A 27,037-nucleotide genomic window follows, 5' to 3' on the forward strand; every position below is an offset into this window, starting at 1 on the left:
CAACTTCAGCATGAACCCCAAAGGACTTTATGCTTGTTCTGTAGGTATTCCTCAAGGCTGAGTTTTGGTAAAAGTACTTTCTGTACTGAACATGAAAAATTCAATCTTTTTATAAGAATGTTACATGAATATCAGAGGAAAACTCCACAAGCTTAGAGCAACTGGTACACTGACCTGCCCCTGCACAGAGAGGCTGAAAGCTACACTGAAAAAGAGCGACTTGTGGACAATTTCAAAAACACCTTTCTTGCACCTTCAAAACAGTGCTATGAAAATGGAAGAATCTAAGGCAGTCAAAACCTTCCATGAGTATTTGTGACAGATAATGGCAATTCATGGCACATATAGCACTTTAGCAAGAAAAAAAATTAAACTAAATACAGGAAATGAGGTTACTCTCTCAGGGACACTCATGCACACAGAAAGACAGCAGGTGGAAACTATTCTGTTGACTTGCTCATCACTATTATGTTCATCATGAAATGTGAATCGATGCTCTGTCCTCGCAAGAATACCTAGCAAAATGAGTGACTGACAGAAGCTGGTAAAGCTGTCATTACATACACATTTCCATGCCCATCAAATACCTAAAGAGGTTTTGGAATACACGGCATCACCTTCCTTCAGTAGATTGCTAGCTTTTCAACAAACAGTTGGGGTTCATACAATCCAAGGCAACCAGTAGCACAATTATTCCAAATAACATGGACTTCCTGGGTGGATTTTAAAAAACAAAACCTCCTGGCTTACCCTGCATTGTAGTTGACAAATTCTCCAGATATGAGTGTTTACTTGTACTGTATTATTATAAGGAAATGAAATTTCTTTTAATGAACAGATATATATATATATATATACTTGCTGGACAGATCAATGCCTTTTCAGTTTTCTAGCTATGTCCCAAGTAAATGCATCACAAGCAAATGCAGTATATGAACAGCATATAGTCTTAGGTAAGATTTAATATAGTCTTGAGTCATTCCATATACAGAGGTCTTTTCATTTTAATGTGGATTAAAGCAATAATATATATTATAAAATGGGTCAGGATACTGAGACATGAGAAAGTAAGATGTGACCAGCACTGGGAAGTAAAAGAATACAACTAGGCATTCAGAACTACATAAAAGTCACTACTCTATTTCATTTACCAAGAGAATAATCTTATTACAGGCAGTTTCTGAAAAATGAGGTTTTTGGATGGAAAGCAGCCAACAATTTATATGCCTAATGGAAGCAATTCAAAAGTAATGGAAAGCAAAGATATTAGAACACATTACTGTGATTGTCTACCTCACTGGCCGCACATTTAATCAGGTAATCAGTGAAAGAAAAAAACAAGACTGGCATTTGTTACATGCACATATCATCCCTAGCCAAGACCACTGGGAGGTCTTGAAAACCTTAAGACTCAATTATACAAATAATGGGCCATAACATGAGAGGTGAGAAGTGTTTATTTAGAATGCAGGCAAGTTGCATAAATGCTCAGGTATAACCAAAAACTGACAGGCGAGGCAACACTCAACACGATGATGACATTTCATGCTGCCACTCAGTGCATATTGCCATCGTACAGCAACTGTATACAGCAACTGTATACTCAACATCATACTGCACTATGAGAAAATAAATGATGCAGACAGACTAAATTTTGTGCAGGTTGTGTGGAAGGTCTGCTGTAGCCGATTGGTGCAATATTGGAGTGCTTGCAGTGAGTCACTGGATTAATTTTCTTATCGAAGGTCATAGCGAAATGTAATTGCATTAATAATGCCTGGATGAGTCAGAGTACTAGACACTTGGCAGGAAGTCTAACACATTATGTGTAAAGGACAGGGGCAAATTGGTATTTCTCAAAATGGTCATATCCATTAGTAAGCAGGAAGGAGAAATTCATACTCGATCTGATATTCAAAGAAAACTCATGCAGATCAAAATTTTAAATTACTTTAAAAGGCATTCAAATTATTAGACAAAAATTGCTTTGCATAAGAAAACAGGAATTTGAAATAAACTGGTGTTTGGGCATTTATTGGGTTTTATATGGAATTTCAAACTGATTTTCTTTAGAGGAAAATTGGAAGAGATACTTTACTGCTGTCACGCTCACGGACCGGAGCTTCCCCGTTTTCCTGGATACCTAACCACTTCCGTGTTTTCCCATCATCGTCTGTTCCCATGGTTCCCTGTATCTTCCCATTTTGCTCCAGTTGTTCCTCGTTTGTCATTCACTGTTCCTATTTAAATCTTGCTCATACGTCTCGTGTTTGCTGGTCATTTTCTCCATTTGCCTGGGTCTCGCGTGACGTTGCACTGTGCTTTTTTTTTCCTCTTCGCCCCTTGTTTAATTACTCTCTCAATCACTGCGACCCAGGTTGATTTGCCTTCCCTGTTCGTTTTTTTTTAATTGTAGCTCTGTTCTCCCTACCGAAATACTCCCTCTCTCTGTCTATGTTACCTTCCCAGTTTAAAGTTCGCTAGGTGTATTCTGTTCTCTCGTCTACGTTGCTTTCCCTATTCATATTCGCCAGTCTTAGTTATCTTTTCGCGTCGCGTTGCTTCGTTTCTGTGTAGGTTTCTTTTCTCATTTTCATATACAATAGTGTTGTCTGGCTTTCCTTTTAGTAATGTTACCTGTGTTTGTCTCTATTATCTTTTAGTCTAGCTAAAGTAACCTGGTCCTGTGTATTCCCCTTGGTTCCCCCCCCCCCCCCGCTTGTCTTCGTTTTACGCTTCGTTGTTTTCCCGTTTGTCTTTCTTTGTATTTAGTTCCCTAATTTAGTGTTCATCCTCAACCTGATAAGCATGTTATTCTTTTGTTTGTTCCTTGATTTTGTTCTATATTGTGTTTGTTATTAAACTTGTCGTTCGTTTACACTGTTCTGTCTATAGTTTATGGCTTCCTCTGCTTTTGATTCTGCTCACTCGCACTCGCATGTCGGAGGCGATAGTACTACGCACGTGTGTTCGCCCTCAACCTTCCACACGTTACAACTGCTCAATGTTTCCCTAAAAAGTGGAAATGTATCTCAAGCTCTCGCTTGTTTTAACATTAGACAGCCTCCTTTGCAAAGAGTGCAAAAAAAAAAAGTTTTAACTTCAAGAACTGGGACAATTAAGATAGATGTTCTGTAATTTAGTCAGATGTTCAAAAGAACCCAGAAGAGAAGGTCATCACAAGGTCCTTAAAACATCAAGAAGCAAAGCATTTCACTTCAAAGACAGTTGAAAGCCTAATTTTTACACTGAATTTTAGCTCAACTATTTACACCTTACCTAATGAAATGTGATTCTACTGCATTTGTTGCATATTCATACACAAAGTATTGCAGGTGTTAATATTCTTGGAGAAAATGCTTGTGCATACATTCAGCAGTATGCTTCTGTTTAAGCCATGCATCCCACATTAATATTTTTGTTCTATGAACCATATTTAGGAGTTTATTTATCTGCATTTTTTTTGGGCATTGTTATGTTACATTGCTAACATACTGTGTTAGTCAGCATAGTTAAACTAAATAAATTTTTATAGCATACTGTTGCTACAATACAACTATGGCAGACCATGACTGCATGAAATCTAAGAAATAAAATCAAATATTTTTCAAAAAAGACTGCTAACAAAATACAGGGTCACCAATATGTCTATTATATATAGAGTATATTATGAAGGGATATTAGGGCATTATTGTATGGTCTTCCCCTTTTTAAAAAAATTATCATACCTGCTGACATGGCAAATAAATGTGTCGCGTATGCTTACTAACTGAACATAACGCTATGTTGGAAAACACACTGTTTGAAGTGCTGTATAAATTAAAATTTTAAATAATTGTAGGGAAGATTCTGGAGGGATGAAGATGGAGCTAGTTGTAGCAATCTAGAGGTTGTATTGCCTTCTCTGTTTTGTTGTCCTTAATTGATTTGTTCATTATAAACAGATGACCTCTAGGCCCCAGTACACTGCTGCTGCCTCCTCGATGAGCACTACACCACTGGCTAACTCCTCACACTGAGCAATATTTGATAAATGGTGCCCACAGTTGCTAATGAATACATGCCTTAGACTAATGCGCTAATACAGCATGTCCAGCAGTGCAGTCTTATCAGGTCTACTCTAACTTATACAAACATAGGCACTTATATACATAAATATATAAATATGGTCAAATACTTAGAACAGAACCATCAACTGGAGTGACAATATTACACTGTTGTTAGCATAGAACACTGCTTTTCTTTCTACTAAATTTCAGTCTCAAGAAATGCATTTCAACAAAGATGGGTGGTGTGTTGACAAATGATGCATGTCATATTGGGTTACTCTTTACCTAAATTAATTCCCATTTTTCAACCTTAAACAGTTCTCACTGCACTGCCATTTTCAATTTTGCTGTACTAGTGAAGTACTACTGAACTTGTGGTGAGAGAACTTGGATATGATTTGTAGCCATGGATTGATACCAGTTGAATGCTTCTACTTTTTCATGTTGAGACATCAAATTTCAGTCTGCAGTTCGTTAATGATAAATGCTTTGGGCAAAAAAACACCAGCAAAATGAATAGATTAAAAACAAGGCATGCTTAACATCATTTCAGTGTTTGACAATATCAAAGGTATTTTCAATAAGAGTATTGGACTATACAATTTATTTACCCAGCTGTCTCACACCTCATTATACCCGTGAAAGACTTGATAACTGAAAGTATTGCAGTAGGTGTTCAAGAAAAAAATGAATGGTTCAGGGCAAAAGTACAGCAGGACTAAGACTAGGAAATGCATTAGAATATTAATGATTTGTGATACAATGAATGAGCTACAATATATTACACTCAAGACCAGTGTTATATTCGGTGCTAAGTAAGTTGAATGTTACTCTAAAAAAATGTAGCTCAACTACATTAAAGTTATTCATCAAAGAAAGGTGGCTAACTACAGTAAAGGCTACATGGCAAAACAGGCTTAACTACACTAAAAATACAGCCATGTCACCAAGAAGTTTGTCTGCATTTGGTCTTTTAACAAACCAGTAACTTCTCTGAGTCATTTGTCATGTTTTAAATACAGTTAAACTAGTTTTACTACTGCCAAACTAAGTTTGTATGTATGTACACTATACACTGTATATCTTATAAGCAGTCAAAAAAGGAAATAACTTCTGCTCAGAAGCACAGTGAAGCTCTTGGCTATTGGTACAAGAATCTTTTTTTTCTTCTCCAGAATAATTCTCTTTTCCATTGTAGGGGGCCAGAGTGTGACAGTGGGCTTAACTTGATCAGTATTGTTCCCTTTGGCAAACATCATCAAGAGTTGTGCAATTTGGAGTTAAATGATACTTCTCTATGTTAAAACATCAGCCAGAGGTTTTGAGCTGCCACATCTCACAGTGAGCAGGACCCATTTTCAGACTGCTAAATAGACAGCATCCTGCAGTGACAGCAGAGCAATTTGTGCTGCACAGTGATGAATGCCAAGCACTGCCATCTTCTCGCAGGAGCCAGGCAAATGGATCTTTGGACATTCTTGCTTCTCATTCATGCAACCTTACAACATCACCTACCACAAAAAGTGACTCTCATTGCCACTGCACATGAAAGGCATGCATCATAGTACTGTTACCATGGTGCTGTCACATAAGAGTTCTGTTAAGGGTCAGTGAAATTAGCTTGTTTTGAACACACCTCACTGAATGGTGGCAAAGAGACAGCAAGACCTTTGTAGAAGGAGGATTTGTTGTGTTTTTTTGTGTTGAAAGCAATGTAAAATGAACTGCAATTACCTTTCTAGGCATTGAAAATGAAGCAGCCCATTATTCACAAGGGTTCAGTGATCAGATTCCAATTTCAGCCCAAGATAGGGATCTGTCCTCAACAGATAGCGAGAACCCAGAAGAAACCATCCTAAATTCAAACTCCATCGCTGTCCAACTGGGAATAAAACACACAGTTTGGACCATTGATAGATTGCAGTGGGTCACAAAAAAGCAAAGCAATTCCTTTAGAAAGAGGGGATTCTGTTGAGTGGAGGCACATTTAATGATGCTACATGCTGTTGTAACACAGCTTGCAAAGCTTTTACAAGAATGCTGACCTATTTCATGCAGGGTTAAACACAGCCACCAGAAATTAGTTGGGAACAAGTAGCTTCTTCCTTACAATCTTATCGTAACATATATAATGATATATTTCTTGTATGTGTGCACAATGATCCACAACAAAATGTCTGTCCCTCTGGAGATATTAGTGGTTATGCATCCTTATCTATGATTATAACAGGATTTATGGATTTGCTGAGAATGATGCAGAAATGTTAAAGGCAAATCCCTTAATCATAATAAAGAATGAGATTCATTTGATTCATTCATGCACATTAAAGCTATTTTAAATGTCAACTGATGAATTGAGTCAGTTGGGAAAGAAGTTTCAGCAAGACAATCTATAGGTAACTGACTGTAATTTCAAAAGACAAGTTCTCAAGTACATTTTGGACATTTTTAAATCTTTCTAGCTCCCAAAACAAATGGTACCAAGGATTATGGAACTCTGATAAAATGGTTCATATGTTTTACAGAGCAGCTGGAACCAAATATAATGTGGACTGGAAAATAAACTTAAAGCTTTTAGGTTAAAATCAGATTGGCAATTGGTACTGTATTTATTTAATTACTTTGTCCATGCTTAATGGGAAAAATACATCTTCATTAACCAAGCTTTAAAAATGTTAAAAATTAAAACATTTTGAATATATATATATATATATAAAAGTGCACACATATAGGAATATCAGAAGTGACAGAAAATCAGTAATAATATGCCAACTGTCTCAGTATTCTTTTAAAGTTCAGTCTTTAATGTTGGTATTTGACTTTCAGGAACAGGGTAAAGAAATAATATTGCCTTTCTGTCATGGGCTGAGTCTAACATCCATTTACAGGCATACTATACACATCAATGCAAACATTCTTTGTACATAGTAGTGTTGCATTAGGCCCAAATATTCTTATTGGTATAGTATAGAGCAGTTGTCTAGACTCGGATTGAACCTCAGTGCCCCATAGGAGAGGCAGCATTGTTACCCACTACACTATACACGTGATGAGATACACGATGAGTGTTTTTAATTGTCCTTTGTGGGCTGAACATGGAAGGATTTTGCAAAGATATTTCAGCTTGATGAATCTGTCTGGAATCTGTAAAGTTTTAGGAAGCAACAGATTTGTAATGAATGATACATAGATAATATGAAAACACAACAGATGCTGGATGGGTTGCAAAAGGTTTAACAAGATCCATGCAAAACTATGTGGAGAGAAACCTAAACAGCTTGCAAAAAGATTTCTGTGGATTTAAAAATCTTGGGGAGATTTGGTGAGCTTTCAAACCTCAAAGAAGGAGACAGCAACATTAGACACTAAAGAGACCTCTTAGTGTCATCCTTTACTCATGCTTGCTAAAGCGGCTGTTTCAGCTCAACCCCAGATTGACAACTACAGGAGTGGGGAAGTGGTTGAAAGGTCAGAGACATTAAGATTCATATTTTGCTGTTACAGCAGGCCAAACCATACTGCTTGGGCTGTAGTCTTGGAGTCTGCTAGGGGGGACTGAATGCATCGCTTGCCATGGTCATTTCATCATACCTCACTCCCTGTCAAGCCTGAGCAGCTGTAGCCATGGAAACAGTCTGGCTCAGCAGTGCCCTTGGGATGGGGTTTCTTGATAGCATTCCTATGTCTCCTCGGCTGCAAAGGTGTCAGCCCTGTGGTAGAAATGTTGTTTATCTGGTCGAGGAGCACATACATCCTCCAACTGACAGTGTCCAACTTCATCCTTTTTGTTGCAGACCGCCAATCTCATTATGAGTAGTCTAAATCATTTGTTCAGAGCCTCTGCTGAGAAAGGCTGTTTTGTTCACAGACTAAGAATGTTTGAATTGATATGTATAGTACACCTGATTATATAACTGACTGTTGTTTCTTATGCCACACAATATACAAAGCTTTACTTTTATAACCTTTCAAATGTGGAGTTGTCAAAATGGGCTAAATGTGGTCTTAATTGCTTTTGTAAACAATTTGAAGTCAAGCTTTATGGGGTTGAATAACTGTCCTACCCTATCAGATGAAAGATTTGGTGAATAATTGCAGTGGATGGAGAAATAACTCGAGAATTCTCTCCTTTTTGGAGATATTTACTTGGGATCTTCAGTAGGTCAATAACCTTCTACAAGGCTTGAGAAGCATTTAGAAGCTGTGAAATGGATGATGGCACACCTTAAATTTAGTTTCCACTTGATACACCAAGCTTGAGTCAGCAGCAAAGTGTTTCTTTTTAAACATACAGCACAGTGCTATGATTGTCTGAAAGATATCATTACAGACAGGTTACTTTCAGCATTCATCTAAAGGAAACTTGGGGATTATGAGCAGTACTTTGAGACCACAACACATGGACTTGATTAAGTTGATTAAGCTCTGGAATGTAATTATAAACAACAGATCTTACTAGGATATGATGATAAATGTGCCATTTATTTAGTTGACTTTACAATATGTTAGTCATCTCAAGTCTTTTGTTTTTTCAGAATGGCCCAATACTTTGAGTGAGAAGTTGAGAAACTCTGTATCCAAGAAACATGTGCTTTGTTTTTCATTAATTAAATTATTTGTTTTCTTAATGTCATGCTGATTGTTGTTGTGATAGTAATTAAAAGTACATTTTAATTTTAAGAGGAAAAAATAAACATAATCTACTCATTCTGCGCCAAAAACATTTCTTTTTGGTACTACACCTAAAGATTTCTGTCTCTGTAAATGAAGCACTAAGGTTAAGATAGCTATAGTTTATTGTTATGAGTACTTAGTAGCACATTCATCATGGCAGCAGTAGACTACAGGTTACACCATTACTAAGATATTTAAGTTCTTTTTGACAGTTGTATTGTAGAATGTTCTATAAAAGCAATGGTCATTTCAGGGCTTTCAGTTCAAGGCAGCAGATCTCACCACATTTGCCTTGTACAGAACTGGTATAGTGAGATGAAATTGGAACACACTCATTAAAATATACAAGTATGCATGGATTAATAGGGAACATAATTATTTGTCAATGAGACACTAAGCTTTGGAGTGCTCTACAAGTTGACTCACAATTACAATGACCCTGCATAATGGCAACTGGTCAGTAACCTGTGTGAGCTCATCTGACTACCAACTTAGAAATAAACCTCTTTATGAAAGATATTCACCTCCTCTCTTCACTCTCCTCCTCTTCAGGTGAATGATTGTGAAACAGAAAGATCCTGTCACAGCGAGACATCACCCAATCCTGCCCTCTCTTCTCAGGGCATGGCCCAGGTCCAGGATGGACAGCCAAAAGAATGCGACAGGTGCACTGCCCAATCCCAATCAGCCTTCATCAAATGTAATGTAGGGTGAGGGGAGTGTAATAGATTATGAAAAAAAGCATTACCTAATCCTCTCACATCCTACTAACAATGGTGAAGAACATTCTAAAAGAGCATTCTAAAAAAATATGCATGATAAGCAATCTCCACCTAATGCAGTAGACACTGGCAAAAATAAAGCCCTCTACACTCAATACAAAGCCAGCTGTGAAATGGGATGTAATGTATTCTTGATGGTAGTATGTAAAGTTAAGTCTATTTTGGACTAAAAAGGCAATTCCAATGGAGACTTTTTTTAATCCATGGTATAGATTAAAAGGATAATCTAAACGTTTCTCATTTGTCTTACATGTTTTAGTCATATTTTTGATTAGATCACCTTGGTCGTGAGATTACCAAAAATGAAGGTTATGAATGAAGAATGGCATGAAATGAAGCAAACACTGAAAGTTCACATGGTCTCCTGGAGCAACTTACTATTTCACGTTAACCTCATTAGCATTACCTAAAAAGCCTGATGCTATGCAGAAAATGAAGGCTAACTTTGGAATAAAGACATTGATTACTTTTTAATGTATACAAGACATAATCTGCAGTTGGCACATGTAAGTAGCTCATCTAAAATATGGTCATTTTCTACCAGCCCTGCGATGTTAGAGGAGAGTCAGGATGGTATGGACAGTGGTAGCTTGACCCCTGGCACAGCGCGACAGGTCTGCATCCAGCGGCATCCCCTCCATGGCTTCGGCTTCATTGCTGGCAGTGAACGGCCTGTCATTGTACGCTCTGTCTTTGCAGGTAGGACACGTATCTCTAGTGGGACCTGGGGATCAGACGTCTGCAGCCCACTGGGACAAAAGCAGGAGTCTGGTCCACCAGGTCAATCAGTCTCATCTCCTGTAAAACCGTTTGCTTGTTGTATGGAACCTTCTGAGTTTGTGTGCTGTCTGAGGTACCCTGTAAACTGTACAACTACTTAGTTGTACACTTTACAACTTAGCAGCCATATTTATGGATAGCTATGAGGTTTAAAATGGTATGACTAAGAAACATATGACAGAATTTCACTTAAATATGCCATTGTGCTTATACACTGGTAATGCACATCTAAAGTGAATTACCAGGTTTAAACAGGTTTAAGAGTGAATAGAAATGACCTAAATCAACCATTCTGCACAATGTGCGTGCCTGCTTTATGCTCCTGAAATTCAGATGGTCCATCTGACGGCAAGCTTCTAGCTGGTGACCAGATCCTAGCCATAAACGAAGAATCCGTCAGCGACTCGCCTAGGGAGAGAGTCATAGACCTTGTAAGGTAACATCCTTTACTGTCACCAAAGGTGGAAGGGCCTTTTCAGAATGCATGACTGACTATGCTTTTATGTATTTGTTATTTCTTGTTTCTCTAGCAGATAAAAGTATTTATTTCATAAAAAAACATCTATTTTGATGTTCTATAATTTACTATTTGTCCTCTATGCTTCTCTCCCTGTGCAGACATTGCAAAGACTCTATTGTTCTCACTGTGCTGCAGCCCCAACAGGTGATATCATCAACAATTTCATTTATTATATTCCTAGTGAATATGTTTCTTCATCAAATAGGCCGCTTTAATGTTATACTAAATGCCATCTGTACAATCAATTTGGGGAATTACTTTTCTTATGTCTTTTGTAATTTATGAACTGCTTTGTATACAAGGACATGTCATGATTCTTTTTTTTGCCAGCTCTGCAAACTCTTGTGCATTCTTGCATGTAATGAAACTGTGATGTTTGTGGCATGGAGGAAGCGAGAGGCAAGGTTGCAACAAAGTGCTCTTTATTATCCATCGTTCCACAGCAATGGAAGCACCAAACAAACATAAACAATGGCTCTCAAAAGGTAGCGTGAACATAGTTCTCAGATGTGGCTGGTGTCTTAGGTCCGCTAATGTGCAGTCTCGTCTCTTGGTTTCTGCAGGTTTAAATAGGCTGAGTAACAGAAAGGTTAACACAATTAGTATTCTAGTGATTTTGAGCGGGGCAGGTAAGGGGTGAGAATCCCCCCCCCCCCCCCAAGACTCCGCCAGCCTGCTGGTATGTGGCCGACCCGGCCGCCAAGGGGCAGGCTTTTGGGGATGTTCCAGATGGAAGCAAGCGGTGAGGTCGGGGTCCAACCCTTGGGGGGCTGGTATCCAGCAGCGCTCCTCTGATTCATGAGGTACTGGACCTGCGAGCCCCTCCGTTTGGAATCAAGGAGGGCCCTTACTGTGTATGCGGGACCTCCCTCTATCTCCAAGGGAGGAGGCAGAGCACTCGAGGAACTCTCCTCTTCCATGAGGGGACCTTCCACAGCCAGCTTCAGGGCTGACACATGGAAGGCCCTAGATGGCCGGCTGTGCCCGGGCAAGCCGACGCCATAGGTAACCTCATTAATCTGTTCCGAGATGGTGTAGGGACCCTCATACCTCACGGCTAGCTTCCCCGTGGCGCCAGCACGGCCATCCCTCGTGGACACCCACACCCATTGTCCGGGTTCATAGCAGGGGGGATCCCCATGTCTCCTATCCACCATCCTTTTATAGTTGGCTATAGCTTTGCGCAGTTTCTGGTGGGCCTCCTCCCACACCCACTCACTGCACTGACACCACATCTCCACTGCCGACTGGTTGGACGTGGGGGATTCCATGGATACAGTAGGGGCTGGAACCATAAAACACATTCAAAGGGGGTTAATTCTGAGGGGCAGTTAATTCTGAGCATACTCCATGCAGGGGAGGTAGGCGCTTTTGGCAGTTTCAGGGTGCTTCTGGCAGTACAGCCTGAGGAACTTGGCTAGCTCCTGATTTACTCTTTCCATCTGCTCATTGGCCTGGGGGTGGTACCCAGACGTCAGGCTGACGCTGATGTTCATTTTACCCAATAACTCCCATCACACTCTGGAGGTGAATTGGGGGCCCCAGTCCGAGACGATGTCCTCCGGTAGCCCAAATTGCTGGAAGATGTGGTGGAAGAGCTGGTTCACCATCTCCCAGGCAGTAGGTAGACCCTTGAGAGGGAGGAACCTTACCATTTTTGAGAACCGGTCCACTATGACCAGGATCACCGTGTTGTCCTCTGATACAGGTAAGTCCATGATAAAGTCTACTGCTAGGTGAGAACAGGGTATCATCGGTGTGGGTAGTGGCAGCAGCTTACCTACAGGTGGTGTGCAAGGAACCTTGCTGTGGGCACACTCGGTGCAAGATGCCACATACCTTACGATGTCCCTGTGCATGGCCGGCCACCAATAGCGAGCACTCAGCAGCTGCGCTGTGTAGGATGCTGCTTGGTGGCCTGTCCCCATGGAGGTGTGTTCCCACATAATAAGAGTTTGGCATAGATGGAGAGGACAAAGAGGCAATTTGGCGGGCAATGCAGATGCGGATTTGCTGCCTCTCTCTGTTGGTCCAGGTCCCATCTTAGTGTTGCCAGGAAACAGGTGGGTGACAGTATTGGCTCCATGCTGGTAGACTGGGCTTGTGTGAGGTGTTGCCAAGAGAGAGCGTCTGCCCTCACATTCCTCTCTCTGGGCCTATAAGTAATGTGGAAGTTGAACCTGGTGAAGAATATCGATCACCGGGCTTACCTGGAATTGAGCTTCTTCGCAGTTTGGGGGTATTCCATGTTTTTCTGGTCTGTGACGACCAAAAAAGGAGTGTCGTGCTCCCTCTAACCAATGCCTCCATTGTTCAAGCGTTACTTTCATGGCAAGGTTTTCTCAGTCTCCCACACCTCTCTGTGGGGCTTAGTTCCTCTCCATGGGGCTTAGTTTCCTCGAGAAGTAAGCAACTGGTTTCAGCTGCCTGGCTTTTCCCTGGTGCTGTGATAGTATCACACCTACCCCTACATCCAATGCGTCTACCTCTACCATGAAAGGCTTTCCTGGGTCTGGCTGCTGCAGCACTGGGGCAGTAGAGAAGGCCTCTTTCTGCTCCAAGAAGGACTTCTCCGCCTCAGGTCCCCATTTTAGCCTCTTAGCTGCTCCATGGAGTAGGTCTGTGAGAGGCCTAGCTACCATGCTAAAGGATTTTATAAAACAACGGCAAAAGTTATCAAATCCCAGGAAGCGCTGTAGCTCCCTGTGTGTTTGTGGTGTAGGCCAGTCCCTTACTGCCTCCATCTTGCACGGCTGCATCCGTACACTGCCCTTGCAAATGATATACCCCAAGAAACTCACCTCTTTGCGATGGAATTCACATTTTTCCAGTTTGCAGTAGAGGTGGTTCTGCAGGAGGATGCAGAGGACAGCCCATATGTCATGCATGGGTTGGTCCCAGGAGGAGGAATAGATCAGGATGTCATCGATGTAGATGATGAGAGATCTACCCAAGTACTCCCTTAGGACCTCATTGATGTAGGCCTGGAAGATAGACGGGGCTGTGGCTAAACCATAAGGAAGGACTAAATAGGACTAAATACTCAAAGTGTCCGGAGGCAGTGCTAAAGGTGGTTTTCCATTCGTCGCCTTTCCTAATTTGGATGAGGTTGTATGCACTATGGAGATCTAACTTCGTAAATATCCGGGCTCCCCTTAATTGCTCGAGCGCTGCGGGGACAGGTACAGATATTGCACCAACAGGCTGTTGAGTCCCCGATAGTCCATGCATGGCCTCAATCCCCTGTCCCTCTTCTTGACAAAGAAGACACTTGCGGATGCTGGAGAGGTGGAGGGTCGAATGAAACCTTGCTTTTTCCTCCTCTTGGGAGAGAGGGTAAACCCTACATCGGGGAGGAACCGTGCCCTCCTTCAGTGTGATGGCATAGTCCCAGTCACGGTGTGGAGGCAGCTGTGTCGCTCTTGTAGGGCTGAATACCTGTGCCAGGTTGCTGTATTCCTGGGGCACGGTGAGGTCGTTATCAGCCTCAGGACTCTCGATGGACATGGACTGCAGGGACACCATCCGGTGAGGTAGGCATTTGCTCTCGCAGGTGACCGCCCCCTCAAGGACCTGATTCTACATCCACTGTATGTGGGGATTGTGTGCCTTTAACCATGGAAGCCCTAGCCTAATTCGATGAGAGATGGAAGGGAAAAGGGAAAAAGTAACATGCTCCGCCAGTTCCCCTTCAGTCTTGAGGAGGACACAAGGAGTAATATGTGTTATGAGCCCCAACCCCACGGGTCCCGCATCAAGTGCTTGCACGCTTAACGGAGTGGGGAGGGTAATGGCTTCTTAGTGAAGCCCCAGTCCATTACATTGCCCACTGCACCGGAGACGACCAGTGCCGACATGGAGAGTAGACAACCCAGGTGTATAATCACCACAGATAGTATGCACATAGACAGGGTTAGGGAACGACTCACTGAATTGCAGTGCTCCTCTCAGTTCTCCAGCTTGCCTTTTGCTCTGGCCACACCTAGCTGCATTGGCTTCACCGGCGTTTCTGCTTGCACCACCACAGGTACGTTCTCCAGCTGTTGTTACCCTCAGGGAAATTGCTGGCATCACTCCTGCAGGAGATAGTCAGGTGATAGGAAGGTGTACTACCTCATTCAGCGAATTGGCTTCCTGCTTACATGCCAATTTCGCCTGTAGGTCTGCCCTTATTCCAATGACGAATGCACCAACCAAGGTGGACTCGTTCCATCTAGCTCCCGCAGCTAGCATCTGGAATTCCTTGGCATAATCCACTGCAGATCGGATTCCTTGCCTCAGGTGTAGCAAGGAGTGCCCACAAAGACTCCCCTGACGTGGGTGGAAAAACACAACTTTCAGTTCTGCAATAAAACCAACATAATTGTTCATAAGTGGGGAAGCGTTGGTGATGAGTGCCGCTCCCCAGCCACGGGCTTTTTCTATGAACTGGGAGAACACAAAAGTGACCTTGGCGTGCTTGGGCAGTCAAGGTTAGTATCCAAAAAAAAGTTCGCACTGTACGATGAAGCCCTCACATTCCTCAGGGTCTCTGCCATACATTTCAGGAGTCATCATGAGGCATTTTATCCTCTCCGGTACAGGTGAGGTAACAGGAGAAGTTGCTCATTGCTCCGGACTCGCAGCCAAGCAATTTACAACCTGCCCGAGGTTCAGGACAAGCGAGCGTATCTCCCCAATTTCCTGCTTATGCTGCTCCATTGTTGCCATCTGGGTAGCCAGTAGTTGAGCCCAGTCAAGGCTACTTGCCTCGCTTCCAGGGGGCTGCACATTTTGTGATGTTTGCGGCATGGAGGAAGCAAGAGGCGAGGTTGCAACAAAGTGTTCTTTATTATCCATTGTTCCACAGCAATGGAAACACCAAACAAACATAAACAATGGCTCTCAAAAGGTAGCATGAACATAGTTCTCAGACGTGGCTGGCATCTTAGGTCTGCTAATGTGCAGCCTCATCTCTTGGTTTCTGCGGGTTTAAATAGGCAGTGTCTGAGTAACACACAGGTGAACACAATTAGTATTCTGCTGACTTTAAACAGGGCAGGTAAGGGGTGTGATCCCTATCAGGAGTGGGCGTGTCCCTCCAGCTAGCTAGCCACCCAACCGTGACAGAAACTTTAATGTGCCATTCATTTAGCCATCTGATTTGCCAAAAATATTTTTTAAGAATGAAAATCTTTTTTTTTTCATGGATTTTAATGGAACTGTTCATATAACTTCTCTCAAATCATAAAAAAAACTTTCATGAATTAATTTTTTTTAAAGTATAAGGATTATAATAATGATTTTGACTAATTTATTACACTTCTCTTTTCCTTCCTTTTGTCTCTTATTTGTTTCCTTAGTCACCTAAATCTGCCTTCATAAGTGCAGCCAAGAAAGCTCGCCTGCGAACCAATCCTCCTAAAGTGCGCTTTTCTGAGCAAGTGTCCATCAGCGACCCAGACTCAGTATGTCCTGCCGCATGTCATGCTCATCTTTTCCCTAACTCATCTCTGTGGTGATGTCTGTTAGGGACTGAAATGAGAAAATTAACAAATCACAAATAACAGAACATTGGGCTCCACACAGGGAAGGTTACAGAATTATTCAAGAAACTAAGCAACTACAAACCGTATAAATTGGAAGATTTGTTATGTATGAAGTCATGTGGCCCATGACTGGATTATTGATGTATCTAAATTGGAATGCTAATATGTTACTCAAGCAGATGGGCTTTAACCTGCTGTCATTTCAGACCCTCAAACTAAACTGAAACTTCACTCTTCCTTCCCTCCTCATCCCATTGCATCAGACTGCAGGTCCATTACCCAAGGGGCCGAACCTGAAATCCCTCCCAGACAGCTGCCTCTACGTATAGACCCATACCACCATACTGAAGTGCTGAAAGGAATAGTCCAGAACTTTCTAAACTTATGCTTTAAATCCCTCATTCCCACCAAAATGCTCCTTTGTGAATTCTCACAGGCATGCAGTAAAGAGAGACCCCATCTCTTCCCAGGTCCACAGACAGAACAGAGGCTTCGAAGATGGCTGTTTGGCTTAGGGTGGACTTAAGAGAGTTCCAGAGTTGCGCCCTTCAAGAAGTGTAACGCAGCAGCCTGACAAGGAACACTTCATGAATAATATGAGATATGAGAAATGAATTCCTTTTTCCTGTTGTCCAAGAACTGGGATACAGAATACACTGACATGAAGGAGCGAAGCAAGTACCACAGCTTTAATGTGCCTGACACCACAATTGAAAAAGACCAATTAATAGGTTTAGACTGACTAATGGAATTATTTAGGCCAAAGCAAAAAATATGAAGGCTGGGTCTTGAAATGTCAAAATAAGACAAGGTGCCATGGAAAAATGCAGTGTGGGAATAACTTCACAGGCTGAACCTAATCAAGTGTAATTAAGTTTGTAGCCTTTCATTAGCACTAAAGCCGCCATCCCCCCTAGTTGTGACATGGGTCGATAGCGCCCATGTTAACATCTCCTTCCATGGATTATGTCCTATACAGTCTCATATCTGCCTTGCGAGCAAGGAAGAGTGAACACAACACCTTCGGGTGCTTCCTGCACCAATTTTAAAAAGAGGAGCGATGGGAGGGGCGTGCAGCTCTCCTGGAAGAAGAGGCTTGCTGATCAAGCCTAGGGAGCCCAAATCGGTAAAGACCTAAACCACCTCACCTGAGCCTCCCCTAATCATGCCAATCCATCTCGCGCGATCAGCAGAGAGTCGGGCCTGCTTCATCCGACTTGCCAGTATTCGCTCTATCAGAGGACAAGACGGACCACGGGGTGGGACCAGTCTTCATGTTCATTGCATGCCATATTACTGTACTCAACTAACTCCAATGTCCATAATCATCACAGTGTAATCTGAAACGAGCTCATCTGCTTATGTCACTTCCATCCATTGCATACAGAGAAACATTAGTGGCACATAATGGAAGTCATATGAAAACATATTTGGAAAAACTGCTATTATTTTAAATGACATATACATTTTTCATTATTCATACAAATATCAATATTCTCGGAGTGCTTATTTGTGAGGCTGGGGGGAAAAGTCAAATTACTTGAACAGAGATGAATAAGCATAGAAGATTTATAGTAAGCTAAGGAAGGTATATTATTTAGAATATCCAAATATATCATATATGGATGTCTTTGCAAACTACATCCTATGATCCTTTGATACCGTTTATATGAGGTATTTAGCATGAGTCTCAAGTGATCGGATCACAAGTTACCAGTGCTAAGCACAAGTATAAACAGGGCATTGTGCAGCTCAGAGATCCACTGTGATCCAATCATTGAAACTACATGTGGAGGTGGTCAGGCCACATTGCATTTATAATGAAAATGCTAATCTGTCTCGATGCATCCCAGCCAACATCAAGGATTGCCTTAACTGGAAACTAACTTGGGACATGATTGTGCACTGACTCAAAGATTTAAACCTGCAAACTATCTAGCCTGTAAACTGACAAGGACAGGGTCTACGAGGAATGTTTGTGGCTGGAAAGGTTGAGATATGTTTCAGTGTGCGGTGAGGACTTGGTTTGAAGAAAACCCAGGGGCTCATTACCTATGTAATAAATGTGCACAGTGATTTTGGACTTGCCAGTAGAAGTGATCTAAGCAGAAAAAAAAAGTGAACACAAGGCCAGTTGTAAACCTATGCATCTTACTTGACCATTCAAGGTTTGACCATTTCGAAAAGGGGCCAAGATCATTGATTGAATCAAAAGTGAAGTGCATAAAAGGCAGAACCAAAAGTGTAAAACATTTGTATGTACATTAACCAGCCATTTTATAAAAAACACCTATACTTGCCAGCCTATATATTAGATACACTTATCATAAAGGTGCATTCAATTAGTATACAATTACAGCCTGTAGCTCATCTGTTGCCATGTATTTCTCATCTAACCTCTATTGTGTTCATCACTGGTCAGTTTCAGACCTCAGAACTCTTGCTGAATGGATATTATTTGGGGGAGGTGAGTCATTCTCAGCACAGCAGTGAGACTGACATGATAGTAACATAGAGGGTGTTCTGGACTGGCATATATGTTTCTGATGAACTGGCTGCTGAATATCACCACCATTTATTTATGAAAAACACCTTGTAGGTGCACATTTAGAGGGACCCTCTTCTGCCATGCACAGCCCATTAGGCATCGCCCAGCTTTTTGTTTTTACCACATCTTCACTGTTTGCTGGATATTTTTGGGTGGCTGGCCACTCTCAACCCAGCAGTGACACTGACACATTTAGAAACTCCAGCAACCCTACTCTGCCTGATAAATTTGTACTGGCTAACCACTAACCATGTCAATGACTGTGATGTGGGGGCTAGAAACACAGAGGCAGGTTGCAAGTGCAAAGGGATCTATGATGAAGACCATAGAGAACATGAAGATAACCAAAGAACAAAAGGACGAGAGCGAAAACCTGGATCTAAAGACACAAAGGAATAAATAAATACAGAGGATAGCCAAATGTGGAACTAAAAATAATGATCTGGGAAGCAAGTGTGATAAGGAGTAAGCACAGGTGACCACAACAACAAACTAACAGACTATCCAACCAGTAAGAAGACTAAAAACAGGGATATATATACACTGGGGACAAACAAGGGATAGCAGGGGACAAATGCTGGGAGGTGTATTAGACAAGACACAGGTCAGCTGCATAACCAAGGGAGGAACACAAAAACCAAACTGATTCAAAAGAACATGGCACTAGAAATTCAAGGAACCAAAGAAAGGCACAGGTCAACAAGGGTGACTAAAGGCATGTCATCCAAATAATGTCCAGTCAGCAAAAATACTGTGGTCAGAAACTGCTTTCAGGTGAAACATTTTCAGGCAATCAGTGGTCAGGAAATTGTCATTTCTCACTTCAAGCAAGTCACTGGACATTTCAAAGAAGCCACAACCAGTCAGAAACCTTAAGCTCAACTTGAAATGATCACCTAGGCCAATTATTGCTTCTCTATGTGCAATAATCCTGTCTTTGTTTCCCTTAAGAAAAATCAGTCTGCACCATTAACAATGATCATAATAACCCTTTTTAACATGCGATAAACTTAAGCTGGATAGCAGGAGAAGATGCTTAAATTTGTGGTTGATGGCTTGTCCTAAGTATCCAAATGTAAGGCATCAGAAAGATTTGAAGAGCATGTTGAATTTTTGCTTCATGGAATACATGTGTACATTCACCAGCCACTTTATTAGAAACATCAAAATTGCACTAAAGTGGTCAGCATGGCTGATCTGCTGTTACACACAATTTCTAAACCACTTTCACCCCCATTCATCAATGGTCAATGTTTGACCACACAGCCACTCCTGAATTGAGATTTGGATGGTGAATCATTTGCAATACAGAAGTGACACTGAAACGGCAGTGGTATTATACTGGGTGCTGCACAGGTGTGGGTGTATCAAACATAAGACTGTTGCTGGATTTTTTACATGTGACAGTGTCAGAGAGTGGGTTGAGAATGGTCTATCACCCAAAAATATCCAGTCAACAGCAGTCCTGCGGTCAAAACAACTGATGAAGAAATATAAGATGGCTAACACAGATTGTGCATAGCATCAGATGGGATGTAGTGTAAAATTATTCCTATAATGCACCTTGAATATAAAAATATTTCTAATAAACTGAGTAGTGAGTGTACAGTCTCAGCATTGCAATGTTTAGGTTAAATAAAATACAACTTGTAGCCTTACACATTTACTAATATTAATTCTGTAAGAGAATCTGTATTAATTGTATGAAATTGTATGGAATACATTAATGAATGGAAAGAAATTAGTTGAGGGTGATATTGGCATCATGAGATCCTCCCTAAGTTCTCCAAAAGAAAGGAAGAGGAACCCTTGCCAAGCATACTTTAGCATCCAAACATTTAGGAAGCTCAAGGCATAACCACTATCTGTAAACAGCACCCCACGATCAATAACAAGAGTGATATGTGACACAAGGACTGAATTGAATTATTCTTGTTTTTAGAAGAGGAAACAGCGGTAATCTTGAGCCAGAACTCTGAGCTCTTGCTTGAGCTCTTCAACTTGTCTTATTGTGACTGCTGCATATTAAAAGGATAGATTGAGCCTTCCACAATGCAGTTCTACAGACTCCTAAAACAGAGCTATCTACCTGGACTACCGTCTCAGTTAAGGCAGTCGCCTCATGAGCTGTAACAGGCCTCACCCTTTAAACTGTGTTTAGACTGGATGTAGGCTGGTTCTCTCTCCTAGTTTCTCCATCCAATTACAGCTCTCATGCCTCTTTTTATTCTCTCTTATAATTTATTTAATTTCCATACTGGACATACAAAGCACTTTCTTCAATAACTCTTCCAGTCCAGGAGTCACTGACTGTAGCTATCTATTAACTCATTTCTTTCTTTTTTTTCTTTCTTTTTTTCTTTGCCTTCTCTCAGACCATGCTTAAAGACGACTCGTTGCTACTGATACCAAATGTGCTGAAGGTGTTCCTGGAGAACGGCCAAATCAAGTCCTTTACATTTGACAGCCGTACCACAGTCAGGGTGAGTGCAAGGAGTTGTGTGGGATGTGCTATGGCAGGGGCATTAATTCTGTGTTTTGCTTCCACAAGGCCATTCAGTGTGCATCTGATGATTAATACCATATCATAGTTGGAACAGGGGAAAAATGCAATTAGGATCTATAAGAAACAATATTGCCAATAATCTGGATTTAGGAAAAAATGCACGAACATGTTCAGATGTGGGGTTGTCTACGCATAAATTCTATTTTGCTTTAATGTACCCCCAGCTGTGTGTATTCAATGGCATTTCCATTGAGTCACTCTTTGGTCAATATTATCAAAACAGATTATCACAACTTGAGTAGCAGGGGGCACTCCAGCAAACCAGCCTGTATCAGTACCACTGAGAGTGGAGTTGAATGGGTCTCTGTGGCCCTCACTAAATAATCTATGTTCCACCACTAGGATTATGATCTTCAGATAACATATATAATGGAGCACTTCATGATAGAATGGTAGCACAGACCTCAATAATACATTTTTCAAATCATGTCATTCTGTTAAAAACTGAACAGAAAAGGGAGGATACAACATATACATATGACACAGGGTTCCCTCATTAATATTCCAAGACCTTTTCCTTAGGCTCAGCCAGAAGGTACTAAGAAACCCTGCATATCTGTTTCCGGGGCTCAGGGCAAATTGATTTCATTTGTTGCAATAGAGCAAATGTCAAATGTCTTTACTTGGCATACATACCTTGGTCACCCTCTTTTCCACTACATTTAATTTAGAATATCTTAAAAGACCATGCTTGATCAAGTTCTTTGTTTCATTTTTCCTTTTTTGTAGGTGACAAGTGGGTATTCACTGCTATGAGCAAAACCTTTGACAAAGGATTATGTCAAATAGGAAAATGCCTTAAGAATACAGAATATTTTTTTGTTGTTTGCTTCTTGTCCTTATAACAGGATGTGATATCCTCGCTCCAAGACCGTCTCTCTCTGCGCTACATTGAACATTTTGCTCTGGTTCTGGAATCTGGAGGGCTTGATCAGAACCAGAGACTGCATCTTCTACAGGAGAGCCAGCCTCTCTCTCATGTGAGTTTTGAACTTACACTGCACCTATCTACAGTTCATTTGGCATTTTTTTGCATTTACGGCAAAAAAAAAAAAAAAAAAAAAAAAAAAAAAAAAAAAAAAATTCTGAGGATTCTGAGGACATTACAACAGATTTTAGTTTACAGTCCTGCTTTCAAAATACAGTCATAAAATTATTAATAGGTGATCAGTTGACTTCACTATACTCTAAAAGATTTAAAATAAAACAGCGAAAAATGAGGAATCCTTGAAAAAACTACTTATCAGTTTACAGGACACTCCTGTGAAAGATATTTAAATTTCTGAAAGATTTTTCTTGCTTAAATAAAGCTAATATAAAAATTAAATAAAGCTAAATTGCAGTAATGATATCTGTAATATGATCCATCATTGCTGTGATGCTGGAGTAAAAAAGCAAAGGTAATAATATTTTCTCCTAAAGTAGCTTTCATGTTCTGGACAATCTATTTTGTTCCCTTCAGGTGGTGCACAGAACCTACTTCCAGGGGATGAAGTGTCTATTCCGCATCTGCTTCTTTCCCAAGGACCCTGCTGACTTATTGAGGAGAGACCCTGCTGCCTTTGAGTACCTCTACATACAGGTTAGAGTGCTTCCTTGCTTAAGAGATGCTGGCAATAAATACTCTGTTTGCAACTGGTAACCTGAGTCTTTATTACACATCTCCTATATAATATTTAACAGAGCCGCAACGATGTCATCAAAGAGCGCTTTGGAATGGACTGGAAGGCTGATGTCACTCTTAAGTTGGCAGCCCTTCACATTTACATCACAGTGTCAATAGCAAGGCCCAGTCAGAAGATCTCCCTCAAGCATGTGGAGTAAGTCTTGGTGTTTGGTCTACAAGTTAACCACCAAGGGTTATTCTCTATGGACATAAAGCTATTCATAAGGAATGAAAGATACCACAAGGCATCAATTAATGTGCATTATACTATATATTTTATAACAACATACATGGTTCTACTCTGCCTATATGTCCTTCAAATGAGTTTAGACATATTAAATATACAATAGACCATTAAAGAATGTAGTATTCATAATAACATCCTTTCATGTTCAAAAAAGCAGATTACTGACCTGTCTTATTGTCACCAGGAAAGAATGGGGTCTGGAACCTTTCCTTCCTCTTACCTTGTTGCCAACTGTCAAGGAGAAAAATGTCTGCAAGACCCTTTCACAGCTGTTGAAAACATATCAGCACCCTCCACCTGCTGGCAACAAGGTGCAGGCCTAATGTGAAAATAGGATGCATTCTTGATGCATCCCATCTTGAAAATCTTGATGCATGTCAAAATGTCTACAATGCTTGTAAATTCAGTTAAAATATGGCATTAGTCTTGTCAAAGCCAGGATGCCCTGCACAGAGAGCAAGCTTTACAGTGATAGTTATCAAGCATATGAGAATTTGCAGCATTATACGACACACATTTCAAGAGCTAGAAGCTGCAGATTTATTGTAAGAGTTTTAAGTTTTATTTTGATTTTATGATTTGATTTTAAGATTCATAAATCTTCTCAGTAAACTCTGAGTGGTTTGGAATAATGTATAAGGTATGGTACTATATATTCATTATATAATCACACAAATGTTTAAATGATAAATATTAAGTTTATGCATTCCTTTATAGCAGATTCTGTGTGCACTTAGTGATAAATCCATGCAGCAAGCAATAATGTGAACAACAACCAATTTTGTGTAAAACCTCCAAATGCACCTGAGAAGAAACTCAAAAAATTACTGGATAACAAAATCCTTTCATGTAGCTATCTATATTCACTGATTAAATTATGCTGTAAAAACTACTCTATTCAGTGTGACCTATTGGCCCCTTGATATTGAAGGATAATCTTGTCATTTTGACTATCCCAAAGCACATATGGTGCATGGCACCGTCTTCTTGCAGGACTGTCCAATGGAGAATGGCTTTCGTTTCTACTTGCTTTGGTTAAAAAAATCATGGTAGAAACACAATGCCCCCTGCTGGCTAAACAATGCCCTTCCTTATCTCTTTTGCAGGTGCCTCCTCTTCAAGGAAAGTTACAGTATATACGTGTGCTGAATGACCTTCCACCATTTGGAGGCTTGTTGTTTCACACAGTGGGACTGGTATTGTTGTTTTAAATGAATAAGAATGAACTCTTTAAAAGTGTAAAAGTGAGAAGCTGTAGTTAAATCAAACGACAAATGACATTTTCTCTCTTTCCAAGGATGAAAAACACACAGCCACTACATTGTTAGTGGGTCCTAGACATGGAATCAGTCATGTAATTGACCTAAAAAATAATCTCACAACTGTCCTGGCTGAGTTCAGCCGTGTAACAAAGGTCCAGCTGTTCCGGGAACATCAGGGAGTAGCCCGTGTGGAGGTGGTCATTCTTGAAGCTAAGGTATGATACTGAGAAAATGAACAGTAACAGGACTAAAGTTGAATGTAATTTTGACAGGATTTAGTGCTTAGAATTTATGCTGTATTTGTCCACTATTTGTTTAGCCCCTGGTTTTGTTGATGGAGTGGCCGGACGCATCAAACTTTGCCTGTTTGATTTCTGGCTATTACAAGCTCTTTGTGGATCCCAAAAGGACCATCTACTACAGGACACCTGGTCAGTCTCAAATGATCAAGGCAGGTATGTGAGTAGTCACCTCCTTGGTTTTTACTGAAAAATGCAAGGTGGTTGATTACCCATATTGTGTTTACCCACATTGTTTGCTGTATTATTTCTTCTATGATAAGGTAACTGAATGTCACAGCTGAAAATACATTTTAATTGTGGAACAAAATTTAAAAAGAATAATTTAGCACCTCTGTGTGGACAAATTGGCAGTGGGAGATATATATATATATATATATATATATATATATATATATATATATATATATATATATATATATATATATATATATATATATATATAAAGGGAAACTAAATGCTCAAAATGCAATACTAATTGATGTTTATGGTCACTAAATCAAATAAATCACCGTTGCTTGGCATCAAGCTCTTAATGTTCTCTGGGACTTGCATTAGTCGTTGGAATCATTCATTTCTTCCTGCTGTTCTTGATCCTGCCATCTTCATCTCGAATTAATCCATGGATGTTTCCATTTTCCGTTTGTTTCCAACTGAACATTCTGGATTTGTTCATTTCTATGTGAACTAAGAACATTAAAACCATAATATTCAACCATACATTGGATGCTGTTACCATCTGCTGTGGTCTGCAAACGAGGATGACCACAACATCTCATGACATCCCAAGACTTTTATTCAGCCTCCATCTCTGAGATCTCCCACAGCCCCTGCTTTTGCCATCTGGACTCACTTACATCTGCCATAAGACTCTTGTCCATTCAATCCTTCTGATGATTCTGTCCTTCAGATTTCAGAAGCTCCCACCCTCATTCACGCTCTGGGCCCTCTACATCGAGTAGCAGTCGGCGAGAGGAGAGAGAGGGGACATCCAGAGAGGCATCTCAGAAGCCGTCAGCTGTGCCACCGTCACAACACCTTGGGCTGTGTCACATCCATTTGAAAGAGCAGCAGAAGCTGCAGGAGCTCCAGATGCAGGCAGAGAAGTTGGATATTAATGAGAATCTCATCTCTCAGTCACAGAACCGCTCACGCACCAAGTCTGATCCCACCCTAAAGATCACCGAGTCGGAAGCTGACCCAGAAAGCCCAGCTCATGATAGCTCAAACTTCAGAAGTAGGGCTAAAACACTGGAAAATGCAAAGCGCACAGGGAGATTCTTTTGCGACTCCTGCAAGGCAAAACTTAAAGCTGGAGGTGTGATGTCAGAAAAGGGAGCTTCGGGGAAGCTTGCTCTGCATTGCACAAATGCCTGCTTTTCCCGTGATGGAGGAGCTGTTGATCTCACAGCCCTCCCCCCTCCTGGGAGTGAAGAGGATGAGGAAGTGGATGAAGGAGGGGGAAAACTGCAACCTCCCCCTCCTGCTATAGCGGCACCACCCCCAGGCTTTCGAGATAACAGCTCTGATGAGGATGATGCTAAAAAGAGCCATAAAGCTGCTGCCACTGCTGCAGCTGCTGCCAGCACAACTTTAGCACCTGTGGCAGTCAGTCAAGAGGATGTGCCCGTGACCCTGATTGATAATGTGGCCACTAGGACAGTGCGAGATCATGCTCAAGAGCTTGATGATGCATTAGTGTCCACTCTGCAGGCACTGGAGGCACTTGCTGCCTCTGAGGATTACCCCCATCATCATCCACAGACTCCACAAACAGCAGGTGGAAACACCAAGTACTTCTTAAAAAGTGCTCAATGTCCATTAAGTTGCTGCTGTGTACATTCAAAAAGTATGCAAACTCTAAATTATGAAATTAATACAAGCAGTGGACAACTGCAGATAAGGCATGAGTGCCACACTGACACTTGCTCACAGTTGTGCCTTATGATATTGGCTCATTATGCTAACAAAGCATGTCTTCTAATAACTTCAAAAAATTGTATCTAGTTTGGAACTCTTTGCTCATGGGCTGCAATCTTAAGCAGCTTTGACAGGTTTGCAGTTTACACCTGCTCTATGGGAGAATAAATGGGAGCTTTCATTTTAATTTTCAAGT

At 41.0% G+C, this 27,037-nt stretch overlaps 1 protein-coding gene across 3 annotated transcripts in view; it reads left to right on the forward strand.

Annotated features, from left to right (window-relative positions):
• Positions 1-27,037, forward strand: part of frmpd3 (FERM and PDZ domain containing 3) — an 83,997-nt gene that overhangs the window by 51,985 nt on the left and 4,975 nt on the right. The window contains exons 3-16 of one of the 3 annotated variants that reach the window (XM_027004892.3): positions 9,276-9,388; positions 10,050-10,204; positions 10,619-10,721; positions 10,904-10,949; positions 16,148-16,252; positions 21,257-21,364; positions 22,296-22,427; positions 22,910-23,029; positions 23,131-23,267; positions 23,545-23,671; positions 24,467-24,556; positions 24,658-24,837; positions 24,942-25,077; positions 25,832-26,701. In XM_027004892.3, coding sequence (XP_026860693.3) covers positions 9,348-9,388; positions 10,050-10,204; positions 10,619-10,721; positions 10,904-10,949; positions 16,148-16,252; positions 21,257-21,364; positions 22,296-22,427; positions 22,910-23,029; positions 23,131-23,267; positions 23,545-23,671; positions 24,467-24,556; positions 24,658-24,837; positions 24,942-25,077; positions 25,832-26,701 — 2,350 coding nt within the window. In that variant the 5' untranslated portion in view covers positions 9,276-9,347. Of the gene's footprint in view, positions 1-9,275; positions 9,389-10,049; positions 10,205-10,618; positions 10,722-10,903; positions 10,950-16,147; positions 16,253-21,256; positions 21,365-22,295; positions 22,428-22,909; positions 23,030-23,130; positions 23,268-23,544; positions 23,672-24,466; positions 24,557-24,657; positions 24,838-24,941; positions 25,078-25,831; positions 26,702-27,037 lie in introns of those variants that run through there. The other 2 variants (XM_027004896.3, XM_027004895.3) reach the window with 2 other exon arrangements.

The sequence above is a fragment of the Electrophorus electricus genome, chromosome 16 (assembly GCF_041902795.1).
Source record: "Electrophorus electricus isolate QZ-2024a chromosome 16, ASM4190279v1, whole genome shotgun sequence".
NCBI classification, from domain to species: domain Eukaryota; kingdom Metazoa; phylum Chordata; class Actinopteri; order Gymnotiformes; family Gymnotidae; genus Electrophorus; species Electrophorus electricus.